Raw genomic sequence first — 21,622 nt, 5'->3', positions numbered from 1 at the left:
GTAGCTACCGCTACGGCTGCTACCGCTGTAGTTATGCCGCTGGCTCGACTTGTTTTCTTCTGAAGGTTCCATTGTCATTGCTTGTTAAGTTCCTTAAGTGTGCTGCCTTAGGACGACCAGGAAGTGGAAAATTTACCTGAAATTTTCATTTCCTGGAGTCTGTAGGCAGCACAAGTTTCCCACTATATATATATATATATATACACACACACACACACATATATATATATATATATATATATATATATATATATACATACATACACACACACTGCTGCATACGTTACACTTTCTGAAGGGATTTGGGCTCTCCTAATTGATTACTGCTGAGTAATAAGTCTCTTCTATCCGGTCAGATGAAGTATCTTAACCCTTAAGTGTGCTGCCTACGGACTCCAGGAAATTAAAATTTCAGGTAAATTTTCCACATTTGTGGCCATTTTATAAGACTTGTACCCTGCATTTTTATTTTTTTTTAGCAGTTTTCCCCTCTGCAGGCTCTCTCTGAAATTCTCAGTGGTTTCTGTGCTAGTGGTTGGAGCCTAATGGCTATCATGTCTTCTATACACAGCACACAGAAATAGGAGAGCAAGCAAGGGCGTAACTAGGACTGGTCCCCATAGAAAGCTTCTGACTAGGCACTCCCCTCTACCCTTCGTGCCACACACAGCCCGCCCCCCCTTGTAGATAGTGTCCCCCTGTGGATTGTGCCATACAGACCCCATGTAGACAGTGTCATACCCCACTTGTAGATAATGCCCCCTCCCCTTGTAGACAGCGCCATACAGCCACCCTGTAGATAGCACCATACAGCCCCTCCCTGTAGATAGTGACCCCCAAACAAATATACTCACCTAGGCCCCAATCCCACAATGAATGGAGCTGCTTCACAACGCCGACAGGATCCTTGCGTAGGCCGGCCTGCGCAGGGATCCGGCCCCTGCCAGGCTGTAGGCCGAACGTGGCCTGTAGCCTAGTAAATGGCAGAGCAGGGAGATATCTCCCTGCACTGCCAAAGTGTTCAACAGTATCTACTTCCTAAGGACGCAGATACTATTGAATATGGCATTGCTACCTCTGTAGCAGCCATAGCAGCTGCTAGCGGCGCCAACGGGCATGGAGGGGCATGCCGGCAGGTGGCGCGGGCCCCGTAGCAGCAGCTATAGCGGTAGATATGCCACTGAGAGAAAGATTATCCTCCTTTATCTATCAGACATATATATACCCTTGACACCCAGTGGCGGATTAGGTAGACCATAGGCCCTGGGGCGTTACCCAAACTTGTGCCCCCCTTCTCCACCGCCGCACCGTAACTATTGTTAACACTACCTTTTTGTGCAAGCATTAACAATTGGATATTATGATTCCCCTGCAGGGACACATCCTCCTGACAAGGGGAATGGTAACACCCATTTGTCTATCAGTCCTGGACTGCACAAAGACTTTTTGTGACATACAAGGATTCCTATAATAAACATGTCAGGCGAGGTGATAGATTCTCTATAAATCTAGTGACTCACAGGTGACGACTTCTCAGATTGTAGAATTTTTTTTCCCCCCTTTTCTTCTCTATCCTGTCCAGACTTCATTACTACTTCTCCCAGCCATGACCCATTTCTGCAGAATTTGCCACTCAGATGTCTTCAGCTCCTCACTTTTCTAACATTTCCACACCAATAAACGAATATAAAATTATCATCATGGTGCCATACACTGTGCCCCTGAATAAAATAGCACCAAACACAGCGCTCCTGAACAAAATAGCACCACACACTGCCCCTGAATATAATTGCGTCACTGTTAAGCACCACATAGACAGTGCCCCCTGTACATAGTGCCACACACCTCCTGTAGATGGCGTCACACACAGCCCGCCCTGTAGACAGCGCCACACACAGCCCGTCCCTGTAGACAGCTCCACACACAGCCCGTCCCTGTAGACAGCTCCACACACAACCCCCCCCTGTAGACAGCGCCACGCACAGACCTCCCCCTCTTGTAAATAGCACCACAGCCTCTCTTGTATATAGTGCCACACAACCCCCTTCCCTTGTGCATAGTGCCATACAGCCCCCACTCCCTTTTATTTAGTGCCACACAGCTCTCCACCCTTGTATTTAGTGCCACACAGCCCCACCTGTATATAGTGCTACACTGCAATCCTTACCCTGTACATCGCCCTCCCAAAAAAAAAATTATGGTATTGTACTTACCTTGTTCCTGCGACGGACATAGTGCTGTACAATCCTCCGGGCGGGACGCTTGCGCAGACCAGCGTGATGCAGTGACCTAATCACGTTGGCCTTCGCAGGGAGTTTTCCCAGCGCCTTATAGGCTGCAGGCCTAACGTGGCCTGAAGCCTATGGTGTTAATTTGGATCTGCGTCCTGAGGACGCAGATACAAGTGAATGTGGCTGCCGCTAGCACTAGGGCCCCCTCCGCCCGAACCACCCTTATGAGGATTTGCCACTGTTGGCGCCACAGCCATTTTTAGTTTTTTGGTTTTCACGCCCTGCTTTCCAAGAGTCATAGCTTTTTTTTCTTATCAATGGAATGGTGTGAAGGCAAAATTATTTTGTGGGAGGAGTTGTAGTTTCTATTGGCACTATTTAAAAGTACCATATAAATGTACTGGGAAACTGAAAAACAATTCTCTGTGGGGTGGAATTCGAAAAAGATGCTATACCTCCATTGTTTTTTGGGTTTTGTTTTTAAATCTTTCACTGTGCGATAAAAATTTAACTTTATTCTGCTGGTCAATAAGATTACGGCGATACCAAATTTATATAGCTTTTGTTAATGTTTTACTACTTTTACATAGAAAAAAAACTATGTTAAAAAAATGGTTGTGTCGCCATATTCTGAGCCCCATAACTTTTTATTTTTTTCGTCATTTGAGCGATAGGATGGCTTATTTGCGGAATAAGAATTCGTTTTTATTGGTACATACGACTATCACATTTTATTTATTTTTTTTAGAGCTATGGTGACCAAAAAAATAGAGATTCTGGAGTTTCAAATTTTTAAACATTTTTTGCGGCGTTCACGGTGTGAGGTCAATTATATTAGATTGTAATAGTTCTGACTTTTACGGGCAAGGCTCTTCCAATTTTGGTATTTTTTTTAAAAAATCTTTTACATTACTTTAGAGAATGCGAAAAGGTTTTCCTCTTTTTTTTTTTTTTTTTTTATTCTTGTACACTACTAAAAACAAACAATTTTTCTACATTATTTATTACTCCCCCTAAAGGACTTGAACTAGCGATAGTCAGATTGCTGGTATAATACACTGCAATATTATTGTATTGCAGTGTGTTGTCATTTTTACTGACTCTTATTAAAGGGAATGTGTCGCTAGAAAAAAAAAATTATTTTTTTTTTTTTTAGTTAAACAGTTAGTGTATAGGTGATTAAACATTGTTCTAATTTTTTTATTTTTTTCACGAGTCAGGAAATATTATAAATTAGATTCTAATTTATAATATTTCCCAGCGCTGGTCACTAGATGGAGCAATTCCCAAAATTGAAGCATTGCATGTGGTAAAGCAACCACATTGCTTTATGCTGCAAAATTAGAGAAAACTCGCTCGCTCTAGTGAGCTCTCAGAATCCCCCCTCCTTTATCCTGGCTAGTGCCGGGAGAAACGAGGGGATTGAACGGTCAAACCTCCTACACTGTGTGTCGCCATTTTTTGAGCTAACACACAGTGTAGTAGGTTAACATACAGTAGTAATCACACACTAAAACACGTACATACACAGACCTAACTTACCTGCTCCTGCCGCCTCCGGTCCGTCTGCTACCTCCGCTCCAAGTGCACAAGTCCGGAAGCCGCGACCGGAAGTAGTAATCTTACTGTCCGGCCGCGACTTCCGGTCCACAAGAAAATGGCGCCGGACGTCGCACAGTTCTATTTGGACTGTGTGGGAGCGGCGCATGCGCCGTTCCCCCACAGACGGCGTACAGCATAGTGGATAGAACGGGCCTTGTTCGCATTCACTATGGGACTGTATGTGCGGTATTCCATGTCTGTATGTGTCGTTAATCGACACATACAGAGATGAAAAAAAAAAATGGCAGCCCCCATGGACAAGAAAAAAAGTGACAAAATAAAAAAAAGTAAAACACAAACACACTAATAAATAAAAAAAATGTTTAATAAAACACTAAAAGCAAATTGGTCTAAAAAAATTTTTTTTCGTGACACTGGTCCTTTAAGCCCTGCCAGAGGCTGGGCAACAGGAGCAGAAAAGATTGATTACTTACCGGTAATCGGTTTTTCAAGAACCTATGACAGCACCCCTGGACAGGAAACCTGAGGATATAAAATTGGACACACCTCTCCACACGCCCAGGCATTAGGAAGAACTCAGGATGAGAAGTAGTTTAGTTTATATGTTTGGTTTTTTTTTGTGAAATTCCCTCACACAATATTTACAGAAATGCTTAAATTTAAGGTTAGCGATCCAGCTTATGAGGATCATCTGCTAGAACCATGGGAGGGTAACAGCGGGGTGCTGTCATAGGTTCTTGAAAAACCGATTACCGGTAAGTAATCAATCTTTTACCCTTTCACCTATGACAGCACCCCTGGAGATGTAAAATAGAAACCAATATTTTTAGGGTGGGACCACAGCTTGTAGCACCTTTCTACCAAAGGCCAAGTCAGAGGCTGTATGCAGTAGTAATCGGTAGGGTTTAAAGAAGGTGTGAGGAGAACTCCATGTGGCAGCCTTACATATTTGGTCTAGGGATGCGTCTGCTCTCTCTGCCCATGAAGTGGACACGGCCCTGGTGGAGTGAGCTCCGAAAAACTCTGGGGGCTTGAGCTTCTGATTTATGTAGGCCAATTGTATGGCCTGCTTGATCTACCTTGCTATGGTGGCTTTACTGGCTGCCGAACCTTTCTTGTGACCCTGAAACTGGACAAACAAGTTTTCTGGGGATCTCAGATCCTGGGTAATCTTTAGGTACTGGACTAGGCATCTTCTTACATCTAGGCAGTTAAACTGTTGTTCCCTCCGATTTTTTGGGGAATCACAAAAAGAGGGAAGGACAATATCTTGGTCTAAGTGAAAAGGAGAGACCACTTTAGGAAGGAATTCTGGTAAGGTTTTTAGGATGACTATCATCTAGCAGTAGGGTATGTGGAGGGAAGGCAGAGGGGGCCTGAATCTCACTCACTCTAAGGGCTGATGTAATGGCTAACAAAAATTGAATTTTGAGTGTCAGCATTTTCAAGGAGATAGAGTCTATTGGTTCAAAAGGTGCCTGGAGAACAAGATTTAAGTCCCAGGGAGGAACTGGGGATCTTATCTGGGGTTTAAGTCTGCAGGCGGCAGTTAGGAATCTCTTGATCCAGGGGTGTTCTGCTAATTTGAAATTAAAGAAGGAACTTAAAGCAGAAATCTGAACCTTTAACGTAGTAGGCCTAAGGTTTTTATTTAATCCTGCCTGCAGGAAATCCAATATTAAGGGAATATCTGGTTTGGTTAAAGGATTAAATATCCCTGCCTACAAAATTCAAGAATGCCTTCCATGACCTCAGATATATTTTCGAGGTAATCCGTTTTCTACTGGCTAGTAGGGTGGAGATGACCGATTCAGAGAATCCTCTTTGCCTAAGGATTATCCTTTCAGTTTCCAGGCTGTCTGATGGAGTTTCTGAATGTCGGGGTGTATTACTGGGTCCTGATTCAGAAGGTCTGACATGTTTGGGAGAACCCATGGTTGGTGTGAAGACATTTTTCTTAACCACGTGAACCATGGTCTCTTTGGCCAGAAGGGGGCTATTAGGATCACACTGGCCCTGTCTTCTCTGACCTTTTTTATTACTCTTGGGAGGAGGTTCGGGGGGAGGCGTATCCTCTCTTTTGACTCCAACACTGGGAGAATGCGTCAATTACTGTTGGGTGGTCTGAACGGTTTAGGGAGAAGAATCTCTGGGTTTTTCTCTTTTCCTTGGACGCAAATAGGTCTATTGGTGGGGTTCCCCATTTGAGGATGATTTCCTGAAATACTGTTGTATTCAGGCACCACTCTGATTGGTGAAGCCTTTCTCGGCTTAGGATGTCTGCCACCTGGTTGTCCTTTCCCTTCAGATGAACAGCTGATAGAGTCAATAGGTGTTGTTCTGCCAGAGAAAATATCTGTGAGGATAAGTCCATCAGCGAGGCCGATCTCGTACCCCCCTGCCGATTTATATAAGATACTGTGGTCGTGTTGTCTGAATATATCTTCAAGTGCTGACCTGAGATTGCATGTATGGATCTCTTTAAGGCCTGAAGAACTGCTGCCAGTTCCCTGAAGTTGGAGGATCTTTGAGCGGTCTGCTGATCCCACTGACCCTGAAGAAGAGGAGTCGTAATGGGTTCCCCACCCCCAAGGACTCGCATCTAAGGTCATGTTGAGAGTAGGGGTTAACTTCCATAGAATACCCCTCATGAGGTTCTCCCTGTTCAACCACCATCTGAGGGACATCCTTGCTGCGGAAGAGATGTGTAAAGGCTAGTCCAAGGAGAGACTTCTCCTGTCCCATTGATTTAAAATGTCCCACTGTAGTGGCCTGGATCTGAAGTGAGCCCATAGTACGGCTGGGATGCATGATATCATGAGCCCAGGACTGACATAGCTTCCCTGAAAGATGTCGTATGGCTCAGGTAGATCTCGGATATCCTGCTTATCAGGGGACCGATTTTTTCTTCTGGAAGGAAGGGCATCTGCTCGGAGGAGTCCAGCAGGCTTCCTAAGAATACACATCTTTTTGATGGGTTTAAATTAGATTTTTTAAAATTTATGTTCCATCCTAATTTTTTTAATATATCACGGACTATTTGTATCTGTAGGGTCAAGGTTTGAGATGTTTCTGCAACCAACAGGAAATCGTCCAGATATGGTATCAGGAGAATGTCGTTCATCCTGATGTAAGAGGTCATTTCCGCTATCAGTTTTGAAAATACCCTTGGGGCTTGCAAGATGCCAAAGGGGAGGGCTCTGTATTGTAGGTGAAATACAGAAACGTTGAGTGTCACTGCTACCCTTAGGTATCTTTGATGATGATGACATATGGGTACGTGATAGTAAGCATCCTCTAGGTCTACGGAGGCCATCACACAATCCCTGGAGAGGAGATTTATAGTTGATGCAATGCTCTCCATGCAGAATTTTTTGTAGGTCAGATAAAAGGTTTAATTATTTTAGATTTATAATGACCCTGTGTTTGCCTCCTGGTTTGTTCACAAGGAAGAGAGGGGAATAAAAGCCCTGCCCTGTCTCTATGCTTGGAACTTGGATTAGGACCCCTTTTTTTATGAGTGACAGAACTTCTATTTCTAGGATCTTTTGTTGGTCCGGGCTCCTTAGGGCCCTTTTGGGAAAAAAATCTGTCTGGGGGAAGAGATCTGAACTCTAGTACGTACCCGGTTTTTAGAATTCCTAGAATCCAAGGATTTGCTGATATCTTTTGCCAATCCTTGAAAAATAGGGAAAGACGACCCCCTGTAGCGTCATTGTTGGTCCCTATTTTTAGGGTCGTTCTGGGGCCTGAAGAGAAAGGACTTATTCTTCCTAGTAAATCTTGAAGGTCTAAAGTCCTGTCCCCTAGGGTTAGGTCTTTTGTTATTAAGCCCTTTGGGACGAAAGGAATCTCTTGTTGGCCTTGTTTGTGCAGGGAACCCTTTTACAGTCTGATACTTTTTCCAGCAGGTCATCAAGTGGGGGCCCAAAAAGGTAATCTCCTGAGCAGGGAATAGCACACAGCTTCCCTTTGGATCCGATGTCCCCTTTCCAGGTTTTTAGCCAGATAGCTCGTCTAGCAGAATTTGACAGGACCGCTGATCTGGCGGAAAGGCGTACAGAATCTACTGAGGCGTCTGCCAAGAAATCTGCGGCTTTGGAAAGTGTTGGAAGGGAGGCTAGGATCTGATCCCGAGGGGTCTTGTCTTTTAAATGTAAATCCAATTGTGCGAGCCAGATTTTCAGGGATCTGCAATGCCTGGTTTAAAAGCCCCCGTAGAGGCTTCCCAGGTCTTTTTAAGGTAGAAGTCGGCCTTCCTATCCATAGGGTCAGACAAGGAGCCTAGATCTTCAAAGGGAAGGGAGTGTTTCCTTGATATCTTGGCTACTGGAGCGTCAAGTCTAGGGATGTTGTCCCAGTCCTTGCATGCCTCGTCCTCAAAAGGATACTTCCTTTTGAGAAATTTGGGAATACTTGTTTTCCTATCAGGATTTTTCCATTCTTTTTTAATGAAGTTAGATATGTTTCTATGGATAGGAAAGGTTCTATTCTTCTTAGGTCCTAGGCCTTGAAACATTATATCCTGGACGGACCGAGGTTCTTTAGGATCATCTATATTTATAGTCGTCCTAACCGTCTTTAGGAGTAGGTCTATGTCCTCAGTTGGGAACAGATTCCTTTCTCCCTCATCCTCACCTGAGGAATCAAAGGAGCTGTACTCCCCTTCTTCACCTAGTTGAGGATCCTCTTCAGCTGAGGAATCAGAATCCATCCGGCTAGAAGAAGCAAACAGAGGATCTCTTTTCCTCTTAAGGGACTTTAGTGAGTTCCTAACTTCAGCCCTTACAATATCCTTGATACTTGTGGCTAAGTTTGTAGACTCTTCTGAGATGATGTTGTCTAAACATTTCTGATAGAGCCTTTTGTTATAGGATGATGCGAGTTTCTTTTTACATATCGCACATTCCTGGTTATGAGCCTTATCCTGTTTTTTCCTAGGACAATCCCTGGCCTAAACATATGTACAAGAGAAAGGGAACAGTATTGGGTAAGGAAGAGGGTTTTTTATCTTACCCCATATTCCTGGCGTCCTCAAGTACCGGACTGGAGGACTTGGCATCCGAGCGGTCAGTGCGTCCTGGTGCTTCTCCTGGCTTTTCCATAATGGAGGAAGACGACTGGAGACCGAAGCTCCTGCTGTTTCTGGCCTAAATAGGCCATGGATTGGCTGGGAGGCCCTCGGCTCCGGACGCTGGAGCCCCTCCTCCCCACGTGGGTCACCAAAACACCGCCCCCTGGAGTGTTGGACGCATCACCGCCCGGAAGTGACGCGTTGCGGCTACCGGAAGTGCCAGTGAGAGTGCCGGAAAGCCGCCAACGCTGTGCATGGTCCGGCAGAGCCGAACGGGACCCCGGGAATCCGCTCCCCGCCAGAGGAAGGCCCACAGTGTGGGCCTTAAACCACCTCCTTTTGCTGCAGCAGGAGGGAGGCGATGGACCGGGAGAGGAGGGAGTACCTGCACCAGACTCAAGGTTGCTCTCTCCAAAGGAGACTTATACCTTCCAGAGCACCCCTAGTGGAATAAGGTGAGACCTTGCTAGGGGGTCTGCAACCCCAGGAGAAGTGCTTTTCCTCAGGACAATCCTTCCATCCGGAGGACAGGAAACCTGACTGGGCGTGTGGAGAGGTGTGTCCAATTTTATATCCGCAGGTTTCCTGTCCAACGGATGGGACGTCTCTCCAGGGGTGCTGTCATAGGTGAAAGGGTAAAATGGCAGTCCTGGGGCCTTCATCGGGGCCAATGGGCTGTCGGAGGGGACGGCCCCCCTTTCTAATAGCTTAGATTCCGCGGTATCTAAGTGGTTAAATTGCCAGGATCAGAGTTCTCTCTGTTCCTGGCCATTAGTGTGAAAATACACAGCTTTCAGCATATGGAGCCAGTGAGCCTCCTTGTGACAAGGACTACAAGTCACATCATGCCAAGCACTGCTTAGTATCCTCAGCATGCTCATGGCATTGAGAGGGGACCAGTTAGCAAACTATCCACTTTTTCTTCTACTTGACAAGGTCCATCTGGACACAGGGATAATTTTCCTTCCCGCACATACAAAGCAGATTTTTGCTGGATGTTCCTCCAGCCAGAACAAAAAAAAAAAAGCTATGGCAACACGGTTATCTTGCGATGTTGCTGGAATAACAGGTCCTTCCCTTCAGGTTGTCAGGGTATAAATGTGGTGTATAGATGATGCAGTTTTTGGTAGTCTGCGGTGTGGCATGTCTGGAGACAGTATTGATCCAATATTGACATTTGAATGTCGCCTATGTAGCACTTTCCTAATATTTCAGATCATGGACCAACCAGCCAGCCATCTAACCCACAAAATGGCAATCTTATGCATTTATACGAAGATTTATTAAAATGCAGTAAAATTCAGGCCTTATGAATATTCCTGGCAGATCAAATGTTGGTGAATATCCAGCACACCAAAATATAAATAAATCTACAGAGAATACTAATTTTAGGTGTACACATTTATTTTCCTAAACTTCAAGATTAATAAACACTAGAAATATCCAGATATACATTATACAGAATTTACATCTGAAAAAATACTCTGTATACATACACACATTTAAAAATTACATTTAATTTAATAAAAAGGAATTTCCAATAAAAATAGTGTTAGAAAAATATATTGGTGTTCCCTTTCATGGGACAATTAATTTACAATTTACATAGGATGCAGAGTCTACTATGCCACAAAGGTACGATTCCTTCACAACAGTGATCAGAATTTGGGTATGTGCACACATACTAATTACGTCCGTAATTGACGGACGTATTTCGGCCGCAAGTACCGGACAGAACACAGTGCAGGGAGCCGGGCTCCTAGCATCATAGTTATGTACGATGCTAGGAGTCCCCGCCTCTCCGTGGAACTGCTGTCCCGTACTGAAAACAATGATTACAGTACGGGACAGTTGTCCTGCAGCGAGGCAGGGACTCCTAGCATCGTACATAAGTATGATGCTAGGAGCCCGGCTCCCTGCACGGTGTTCGGTCCGGGACTTGCGGCCGAAATACGTCCGTCAATTACGGACGTAATTAGTGTGTGTGCACATACTCTCAGTCAGCACAATGTGGTAGATAACCAGAGATTTGTACAAGACATTTGTACTCTGGTTCAGACGATGTCAGAACTGCTGTCTTCTTTCTCGATCAGGCTGATTTCTTTGACATTGATGATTTCCCAGGGGCCTGGTTCTGCTTCCTGTTTCCCGTACCACATCCCAAACCTGTGAAACCAAAATACTGCGACATTAGTCAGTTTGTGGGATCCTAGACAGCAGTTGTGGCACATGTCCCCCCCACCACCCCCATCACCTTGGTAAGTACAAGTACTATAAACAGTACTTGTATTCTGCAGATAGCACTGGGGAAAGCAACTGCAGGAAACTGTATATCCCGGTGGTTTGCTCACCCACCTCGCTTCAGCTTGTAAAGAGGCAAACAAATAATAAATCAGTTGTTGCAACCTCAGCTATTCTAGGAGACTTGTTTTGTGCAGTAAAGGTCAAAGCAAATTGGTGTCGCTACTCGATTCTTTTATGTGACCCTATACATTCCACCCAAGATATACAGTCCCAAACATTGAAATTGAAACACCAAGAAGGAGAAGCCGTAAGGTTATGCAAATCGAGGAAGTAGCAGGTGTCGCCAAGATCTTCAAATGATCAAATGTTTAAGCACCTAGCTCCAATCTGTGGCATGTGGGAGAGGCATGAAAGCCAGATTGAAAGCAAAGGTTTTTTTAGCCCCATGAAACGTCAAAAATCGGATCAAATGGTATAGGATGATTGTGCGATACCTCCTGTTCGTAGACGTGCCAGTTATTGCCACTTGTCGCAAACTGAGGGAGACAGAATCTTTGTACTGAAAGATCTTGGGTTAATCACTCCAGCAGATCGCTACGTACCTAGGCCGCGATGTCCGCACTGCTCAACGTTGCATGTCCCGGAGCTTGGGAGCACAACAACGAATGGGAATGACAACAAGAGGTGTGCAGTGTATTTTTATCCTCCCGTCCTTGGTCACACGTATTCGACCCATATTGCACCAGTATTTACAGACCCATGCCCATAAATACGGGTCCGGTGTCACCAGTATTCCACCCGTATTTACGGGCACGTTTTCGCTGCAAAATTGCACTGCACTAATCGGCAGCCCCTTCTCTCTATCAGTGCAGGATAAAGAGAAGGGGCAGCCCTTTTCTTAGTAAAAGTAAAAGAAATTCACTTACCCGGCTGTTGTCTTGGTGACGCGTCCCTCTTTCGACATCCAGCCCGACCTCCCTGGATGATGCGGCAGTCCATGTGACCGCTGCAGCCTGTGATTGGCTGCAGCAGTCACTTGGGCTGAAACGTCATCCCGGGAGGCTGGACCGGAGGAAGAAGCAGGGAGTTCTGAGTAAGTATGAACTTCTATTTTTTTTACATGTTAATCTATATTGTGATCGGTAGTCACTGTCCAGGGTGCTGAAAGTGTTATTGCCGATCGTTTAACTCTTTCAGCACCCTGGACAGTAACTATCCCCTGACGTAATTACGGGAGCCTCATAGACTTCTATGGGCTGCCCGTGCCGTAATTACGGCCTGAAATAGGACATGTTCTATATTTTTCAACGGCACGGGCACCTTCCCGTAAGCATACAGGGAGGTAGCCGTGGCTAATAGAAGTCTATGGGCCCGTAATTACGGGCGTTTTCACGTTCGTGTGCATGGGGCCTAACCTCATTGATAGCATGCCAAGGCGTGTAAGTGCATGTATATCTAGACAAGGTAGTCATAATAGAAAACTGAAAAACTAAAGACGCTTGGAATATTTTGTTTATATATTTTTTATCATTTGCTAATCATTAACATGTCTATCTATGATTTCCACAACTCCAAAACTTTTCAATGTTGAGGAGTGTATTTGTACAAGTATACAACCAACTATAAAGAATTTTTAATTGACCAAACTTTACAACCATTAACTATGTATTGGGGTGCTAGTCCTCAACATAAGTTAGGAGAACTCTGCTCCGCCTCAGTACCGATGTGCGGTGTAAGGAAGCGACAAACCGTAAACTTGCTCCAACCAGTACTGAACGGCTAGACTAAGAATCTCTGCCATTATTTCGATATTAACTGGCTCTGCAAGTCTAGCATGGACTCTCACCAGTTGTTCATCTTGAACACTCATCAGCAGGCTTTTATTTTTTTTCAGTCTGAAGAAAATTTGCTGTTGAACTGATCTTTAGACAGAATTGTGAGGAGAAGGAAACTTACAAACTCTTGATTTTGGAGTCTGGCGGCTTGGCGTCCACACAGTCTGTTCCTGTGGTCTGTGTCCAGGTGTTCTCCTCATCACTGCAACAACCAGAAACATACAGATTTAGAATTATTAGAACGTAACTGAAAATCAGAGTAACTTTACAAGGTAAATACGCAAAAAACCCAAAACTTTTAAAAGACAAAGCTACACAACTAACCAGAATTCCTGCTCCCTATATAAAGATTAGAGGAGCCATTTTATTTCTACTGCACCAACACTTCAAAGAACGCAAGCCCTGAATTCACATAGGAATCTTGTTAGGCCCATCAAAATACTGTAGGCTTCTGTATATGGTCTACACCGGAGTGCGTTTGGCATTATACACTTATGACCCCGTCGCGCGCGTGTGTGTGTGTGTGTGTGTGTGTGTGTGTGTGTGTGTGTGTGTGTGTGTGTGTGTGTGTGTGTGTGTTTCTTTGTTTCCATTATTATGGAATTTTCAATAATCCAGCAATTTTGGCAGTCTTGAGGATGCCAGATTATCAGAATTTGTGTATTAAGTTTGTCCGCAAAATAGAGAATGTGAACACCACAATGGGACAGATTTACTATTAGTGCTGCGCCAGATTTACGGCCTATGTTGCACCTTTTTTTTTGCCACAAATAGCCACTAGCACTGCTATAACTAATGTATTTCTGACAGAATTGAAGGAATATAAAGCAATAGCTGACCTGCTGGTTGGAGATTCCACAATTCCCAGCATTTTGGCTTTAATTTTCTTTTTCTGCTTCCTAATGGCAGATTTCATGCCACACAACAAAAGGCTGGGGATCCTCTCATCATTCAGCAACTCCCTTAGTAACAAAAAACAAAATACATGTTACCAAGTGACCTTAAATGCATCATTTTTTTTTAAAATGTATATTTATATAATTAGGACAATAACTATATAGCGTCCTGCTGGTCTCCAGGTCTCCTGAGCGACCGCCAGCGCTATAGGATTCTATAGTACTGGCGGCTGTTCTGGATATTAGAGCCAAGAAGACGAGCAGGACGCTCTGTCTCCCACTAAAGAGTTATGAGCAGCCGGTAGCCCAGACTTTACACAGTCCATGCTGCTGCTAGAAGCAAAATCAGTACTACAAGCGATTAAGAAAAGAGGTTTTAGTGCACACTCCGGCACTAGAATAGTTTTTACCTGAAAGTGGAGGTAGAATTTAAAAAAGTCATTGCACCACCATATGGGTTGTGTGGAATATGAGCCGCCAGATGTTGGGCCTAATGGGGATTGCTACCATTATAGTTACTCCTCTGTCTGAGAGGCTTTTTTGTGGAAAAAAGCCTGGTGTTTGGGTGTGAACAGTCCCTCTGGCCATTCCAGCACAAGAACATCACCATCAACTGGGCTTGTAGAAGACGGATTCTAAAACAACAAAACTAGGGATACAGTCTACAAGCCCTATTTATTTTGATAAGGGATTGATCCATCAGGCCGGATTCACACGAGTGTGTGCGTTTTGTGCACGCAAAAGTTCCATAAAAGCTCCGTGTGTCATCACCATATGATGCGTGGCTGAGTGATTTTCACGCAGCCGCCATCATGATGACACTGTTTTTATGTTTGTAAGTAGAAAAGCATGTGGTGCTTTTGTTTTCATTCATAGTTTTGACTACTGTATAGCGCATCACGCACGGCACACGGGAGTGCGTGTGTGTGCCGTGCGCGGTTTTCACGCACCCATTGACTTCAATGGGTGCGTGATGCGCGAAAAACGGCCAAAGATAGGACATGTCGTGAGTTTTACGCAGCGGCCATATGCTGCGTAAAAATCACTGACAGTCTGAACGGCCCCATAGGCTAACATAGGTCCGTGCGACGCGCGTAGCACGGACGTATTATACGTTTGTCTGAGTAAGCCCGCAGAGCACAGGTAAAACCAGGTCCAGAAATGCAGCACAGCTTTTCTTGACTATTCTTAATACAGATATATTATAAAGTTACTGGGAAAAAAAATACCTGTGATAATATTGCAACTCCTCATTTACCAGGAACAGGTTAGTCTTCAGCTCATTCCTCTCCTGTAAAATATGCTTCACATCTTCCTTGGTGAAACATAGTGGGTTTGATGGTGGTGGTTTGTCATTTCCATCCTGTTCCAGAGACTGGCATTCAGATGTATTCTGAAACATATTACATGACGTAAATACAGGCCGAGATATACGGAGAAGAACAGAAGAGGGAATAAAAGTACCATAAAACACACACAAACTGGTTAAAATATATTGGGTTTTTTCTCCGAAAAATATATACAAGATATATTTTTGTAAATCTGAGATATAGATATATATATATATCTCTATTTATATTTATTTATTATATATATAAAAAATAAATCTTTTGGCTACTAATTCTGTTGGAGGATCATCTATGAAAAAATTAAATATATTATGTATTCTATTCATTTGTACGCACATTTATTTCACGTTACATTTTTCTTACTGACCAGTATATGGCACTAGAGAAGTATTTAGATCTAATCGGTTCTCATGTCCTAGCAAATTAACCCATTAATGACCACGCCTTTTCATGAATGTCACGGATGGCCATAGGCTAGCCCACGGCTTTTTTTAAATCAGTTTAGTCTAAGTCTTGCGCATGGGTATCCAGTGTGGGCTAGAGCAGGTGCTCTTCTGTCTAATGACAGCCAGGCTCCTGCTCTAATGGCCAGGATCAAAGTTACCTTCGAATATAATAAAATCTAATCAATAAATCCCATATACCCCAAAATGGTACCAATGAAAACGGCATCTTGTCCCACATAAATCAAGCCCACATATGGCTACATTGAAGGGAAAAAAAAATATTGCTAGAATGATGTGATCGCTTGTGTGATCAGAATAGTTTATTATACACGGAGTCATCAGAATGTGGATTTATTGGTGAAGTGCATAAACAGGACACGAGCTCCAAATAGGAAATATTCGTTTTAGTGCATGACTCTTGACGGGTGAGGGAAATGGGCACGTAAAAAGCTTTGCTGCCCAGAACAAGGGTATATACACCTTTGTTTATCATCTGACATGTCAAAAGATATCATCAATGGGGGTCCGTGTGCGGAGGCCCCCAACAATCACTCAAATGATGTGTCTGTGATGCTCTATCATGAACCTTTGTGTAACTTTGTAAGTAAATTACAGTCCAATTAAATGCATTACGAGCGCAGTCAGCCAAACTCAGAGCTATGGAAATCCCCAAAATACTGGAAGTTGAACAGGCAACGCACTTGGTAAAGCACCACAGCCTCCTTTATTCTAGTGAACGCAGGGTCCTCAGCTCACAGATCTCCATAGAGTCGGATAGGTTTCAGAGAAAGCTCAACATCCACGTTATTGTAACGACAAACTCATTATAAAGTAAATTTACCAACAAAATTTTCAAGTACACCCTGTAGTATATGACGGACATTTGCTTGGCACCACCACATACCATATTTTTATCAGTGACCACTTGGGCCACATGGAACCTCTGTAACATGGAATCTATCTCCTTCTGTCTTTCTTGAAGTAGATTCTCCAGGTCAGTTTTCCTCTGCAGGGAGCTTTTAAGTTGAGCATGGACAACCGCCACTTTACGCCGCAAGTCTTCATTCATATTCATGAAACGGTTCAACTGTTCCTGTAGCTGTAAGAGTCAGATATACAGTGTTGACAGTTACTATACAGTAGCCATAAGGAGAATATTTTCAGCTTACAATAAAATGGGAAAAAAAAATAAAAAATAATAAATAGCTAAAATTCCCTCCCCCCACAAATGAAAAGTGCACAACTTTCCGAACCCGCACAGAATGTATACTACCCAAAAAAAAACAAAAGATTAATCACCAATTTTTGGGATAAAATATTTCTTTGATTAATCAAAATTACCTTAAAAACAAAATTCCTAAATAAGACCTACAAAATAAAATACACCAGCTCTAAATTTTAAACAATTCAAGAATATAGACAAAAAAAAAAAACACCAAAATTTAGAAAACAAAATTTACCTTTAGGGCTCAGACGAGCGTAAAAATCACGCACAGCACACTGACCCATGGATTTCAATGGGGCCATTCACACATGCAGAAGTTTTCACGCAGCGTGTGCCAGTTGCGTGAAACTCACTGCATGTCCTATATTGGTACGTTTTTCACTGAAGTCAATGGGCGTGTGAAAATCACACACAGCACACTGATGCACATCCGTCTGCTGTGCGTGATTTGTGCATCAATTCCATTGAAAAAATAAAAATAAATGATGTGCTTCGCGAGTGTGTAAAAAACGCATTCCACTCGCAAAGCACACTGATGCATAACACAACACACACGGACCAGATTCACACGCGTGAATCTGATACACTCGTGTGAATGTAGCCGAAGAATGCAGTGTTGCAAAAGGTGAAATTTTGCTCTGGGCATCAAGGCCCAAAACACCCCGGTCGTAAAAAGGTTAAACATGTCAAAACACTTCTAAAAATAAATCAGAATAAAAAAAATTATTATATTTAAAAGTAAATAAAACAAGGAAAACCAGAGTTCATGCCATAACACGTACAACAGTGAATTGGGGTTTTCCCATATTCACGTGTCATTTGTTTAGGAGTCATGGTGACAACGCTCCTTCCAGCTAATCACCTTAATGTCCCATAAAACAAGGCAATAAAATTTCATTGAGTGACCTGGCTCGTCAGCTGCCTGCGCCCAGCGTGAGTACGTCGCTCGGTGCAACAGTGTTGTGTGCCCGGAGTGAGGGAGCAGGAGCAGTCAGCTATAGGAGCATTATACCGTGTAGGGTGTTTTATGGGAGCATTGTACTGTGTGGGCTGAACCATGTGTGTGTGGGCAGGATTAGAGTCATGGCTTAACCGGGGGAAAAATTTGCTACACACGCTGCTTCAGTTGTCCCTCTTTACGAAACTGCAATGTTGGGAGGCGATAGATATGATAGACCTTGCGAAAGGTCCATGTTTTGGGGCTGAAACGTTGCATACTGATGGGTGAATAAACACTTCTTTTTTTGCTGGAGTGCTGCCTAATTTATTGAGACAGACAGATAGACAGACAGAGACATAAAAAAAAATAATAAACTAAAAAGAAAAATAAATCAGGCGACAGGTTCTGTTTGAGATACAAATATTGCAAGTACAACAACAAACTTAAAAAAAAAAAAAAAGCAGCACAGAGGGTCAAAAATAGTGCCGGATGACTATAGATAGCTCCCTGTGTTGAAGCACTGGTACAGCATCTCTAATGGAGGAGCACGTGGCTATGTCACCCTGTCCGACCAGCACATACACTATTTAAAGGGCTACAGGATTAGTTTTACTGCCGCCTAACTATAGAAGATGTGCCCAGTCCAAAAACAGAGTTCCCGCTTGTGGCTTTTTTTGGCCGCCATGAACCCCAGATAGTAAACATTTAACATACAGTTTGTCATTTTACTCCTGAATGGCAAATCTGCCTACTTATAAAACACCACGCAAAACTAAGAATATCTGCAGGTTAGCAGTGTGGGAAAGCTGGGTTATAACCAATATAGCCGTTATTACAACGTTCACATTAGTTGTCCTAGGAACTGATAGAAACAGATAAACACAGATCTTAAAAGTCACAGAAGGAAAAATTAAAGGGGATATCCTGGTTAATTTTTTTGCCACTGCAAACGTCCCGAAAAAATAAATAAGTCAATAAATAAAAATCAGCACTCATCTATTCTTTCACCCAGTGCCGGCTTTCCTTCTGGGGTTTGTTTACATGCGGGTCACGTGGCCACTGCAGCCAATCCGAGGGCTCAGCGGTGACGTGTCGCATTCCTGGCATCAAGGCGCCCATCGCTAAGCGTTCATGCCAGAAAAATACCACATGACTGCGGAGCCCTCCGATTGGCTGCAGCGGTCACATGCTGCCCACACTTAAACAAACACTCAGAGGACAGCTGGCACGTCAGTGCTGGATAGGCGGGTGAAGGAATATAATTTTTTTTATTTCAGGATATTTGCAGGCATATGTAAAAAAAATGTAACAAAATCGACAACCCCTTAAAGGACTTCTGTTTACTTGGGATTTTATGCTGTTCCATGGGATTTTTTTATTTTACTACTGCAGTTAAAAGGGGTTTTCTGCTATGGAAATTCCCTTTTTGTTAGATGCAACCTTTAAATCATAAACTGATCACAAGGTGTCTCACTGAAGGGAACCTCAGTAATCCGCTGTAATCTGTGGGTGAAACCCAGCAGATAGTGCTCGATACATCTACAGCGCTACCACAGGAGAAATGAAGCATAACAGTTCTTATCATAACCACTGGTCTGTGTTGTCATGGAAGTGTTGGGTTCTCCAGTGTTAGCTCCTTAGTATAAACATATGTCTCACAGGGAAAATTACTATATGGGCTAGGTCACCAGCAAGTCCGGATTTAGACCTCCCCAATGTCAGAATAGAAACTCCAAAATACATTAGAAAAACACAGAGAATAAGGAGTCATGTACTATTAGAATATAATTTGCCAAGGGCATAGAAAAATAAATTTTATTTGACAATACAGATTACATATAGATAAAAAGTAGACTACAAATCGGACAACTGTATACCTCCAGTAGTGTAGGAGGACAATAGGAAACCACTAGTGTATAGCACAAAAAAGAAGGGAAGAAAAAAAAAACTTCCATCAGAAGAAACTGTGTGAACTGCTCTAAGGCAGGAGTCCGATAACAGCATATGACGCAGAGCAAGAAAGCAAAATAAGACATCTAAGTAGATGACCTCAACATAGGTCATGTCGCTTTTTCTTTTTTTTTTTTAATCAGTGGGAGGCGGTTTCTACTGTTTTTTGGTGCAGTTTCCACGTAAAAAAAACCTCTGTGTGAACAGGGCCTAAATTGATCCATATCTTGCAGTTGGAGATTGCAGCTTTTTTCCTCCAGCCACCAAAGCTAGGGCTACATGGCAGCACACCGTTTCAGGCTGGGTTTACATCTGCGTTTTGTTTTCGGTTATTCTGCTCAGTCACACCGAGAAAAACAGAAGCACCAGATCAGTCGCATGATGGGAACCGACAGTGCTAAACGAAACCTGTTGACTTTATAAAGCGCTGCAGACTGCACTATTTTGTCCAGCAGAAATGACAGAATCTGCATTGAAGGCTACTGCAACGAGCCCTGACGAAAATGTGAAGAGCTTTACTCCGGCGGCTTGCAATCTCACAATTTTATCTCAATTTGAGTGCAACCACGTGACCCTCGGCCAAGGGAGATCATATATTTTGTAAGGACCATTGAATATCCCATGTTCACACGTTCAAGATTCTGCCAGGATGCGGTCAAAAATACATTCGCATTCTGCCTGTAACTCAGGGGTATTAAGTATTTTATGCTCCATTCATACGACCAGGAAAATATCTGCGTGGAACGGTGAACGTGCTGTGGATTTTAAAATCTGCAGCACGTTTCTTAACCGACCGAGGAGTGTGAGTGTGAGATATATATATATATATATATGTATAGCCAGCGGTCGAGGTCCTTGAAACCTGCGCCATAGTGTATCTACGGCTACGGCACAGGTTTGCAGCCCGATCGGGCAGCTGAATGTCGGGTGCCCAGCAGTCAGTGGCTACTGCCGGGGACCCTGAAGAGGAGATAGAAGCAGCTTTCACTGCTTCAGTCTTCTCTGATCTCTTGTACACAGCGCTTAAAGAGGCTCTGTCACCAGATTTTGCAACCCCTATCTGCTATTGCAGCAGATCGGCGCTGCAATGTAGATTACAGTAACGTTATTTTTAAAAAACGAGCATTTTTGGCCAAGTTATGACCATTTTTGTAGTTATGCAAATGAGGCTTGCAAAAGTCCAAGTGGGTGTGTTTAAAAGTAAAAGTCCAAGTGGGCGTGTATTATGTGCGTACATCGGGGCGTTTTTAATACTTTCACTAGCTGGGCGTTCTGATGAGAAGTATCATCCACTTCTCTTCAGAACGCCCAGCTTCTGGCAGTGCAGACACAGCCGTGTTCTCCAGAGATCACGCTGTGACGTCACTCACAGGTCCTGCATCCTGTCAGACGAGCGAGGACACCGGCACCAGAGGCTTCAGTTGATTCTGCAGCAGCATCGGCGTTAGCAGGTAAGTAGCTACATTGATTTACCTGCAAACGCTGATGCTGCTGCAGAATCAACTGTAGCCTCTGGTGCCGATGTGTCCTCGCTCGTCTGACACGATGCAGGACCTGTGAGTGACGTCACAGCGTGATCTCTCGAGAACACGGCTGTGTCTGCACTGGCAGAAGCTGGGCGTTGTGAAGAGAAGTGGATGATACTTCTCATCAGAGCGCCCAGCTAGTGAAAGTATTAAAAACGCCCCGATGTACGCACATAATACACGCCCACTTGGACTTTTACTTTTAAACACACCCACTTGGACTTTTGCAAGCCTCATTTGCATAACTACAAAAATGGTCATAACTTGGCCAAAAATGCTCGTTTTTTAAAAATAAAAACGTTACTGTAATCTACATTGCAGCGCCTATCTGCTGCAATAGCAG

General features: G+C 43.6%; 1 protein-coding gene across 2 annotated transcripts in view; it reads right to left on the bottom strand.

The window, feature by feature from the left end:
* Positions 1–10,817: 10,817 nt before the first annotated feature.
* RILP (Rab interacting lysosomal protein) overlaps positions 10,818–21,622 on the bottom strand; it is a 52,856-nt gene continuing 42,051 nt past the window's right edge. Inside the window, exons 4-8 of one of the 2 annotated variants that reach the window (XM_075850807.1) lie at positions 16,543–16,737; positions 15,073–15,236; positions 13,787–13,909; positions 13,069–13,149; positions 10,818–11,050 (exon numbers count right to left, since the gene is read on the bottom strand). In XM_075850807.1, coding sequence (XP_075706922.1) covers positions 10,933–11,050; positions 13,069–13,149; positions 13,787–13,909; positions 15,073–15,236; positions 16,543–16,737 — 681 coding nt within the window. In that variant the 3' untranslated portion in view covers positions 10,818–10,932. The remainder of the gene's footprint in view (positions 11,051–13,068; positions 13,150–13,786; positions 13,910–15,072; positions 15,237–16,542; positions 16,738–21,622) is intronic. The other variant, XM_075850808.1, reaches the window with a different exon arrangement.

This window comes from Rhinoderma darwinii, chromosome 2, assembly GCF_050947455.1.
Source record: "Rhinoderma darwinii isolate aRhiDar2 chromosome 2, aRhiDar2.hap1, whole genome shotgun sequence".
NCBI classification, from domain to species: domain Eukaryota; kingdom Metazoa; phylum Chordata; class Amphibia; order Anura; family Rhinodermatidae; genus Rhinoderma; species Rhinoderma darwinii.
Note: the sequence above shows the minus strand (reverse complement) of the source record. Positions and strands in the feature narration are given on the sequence as shown.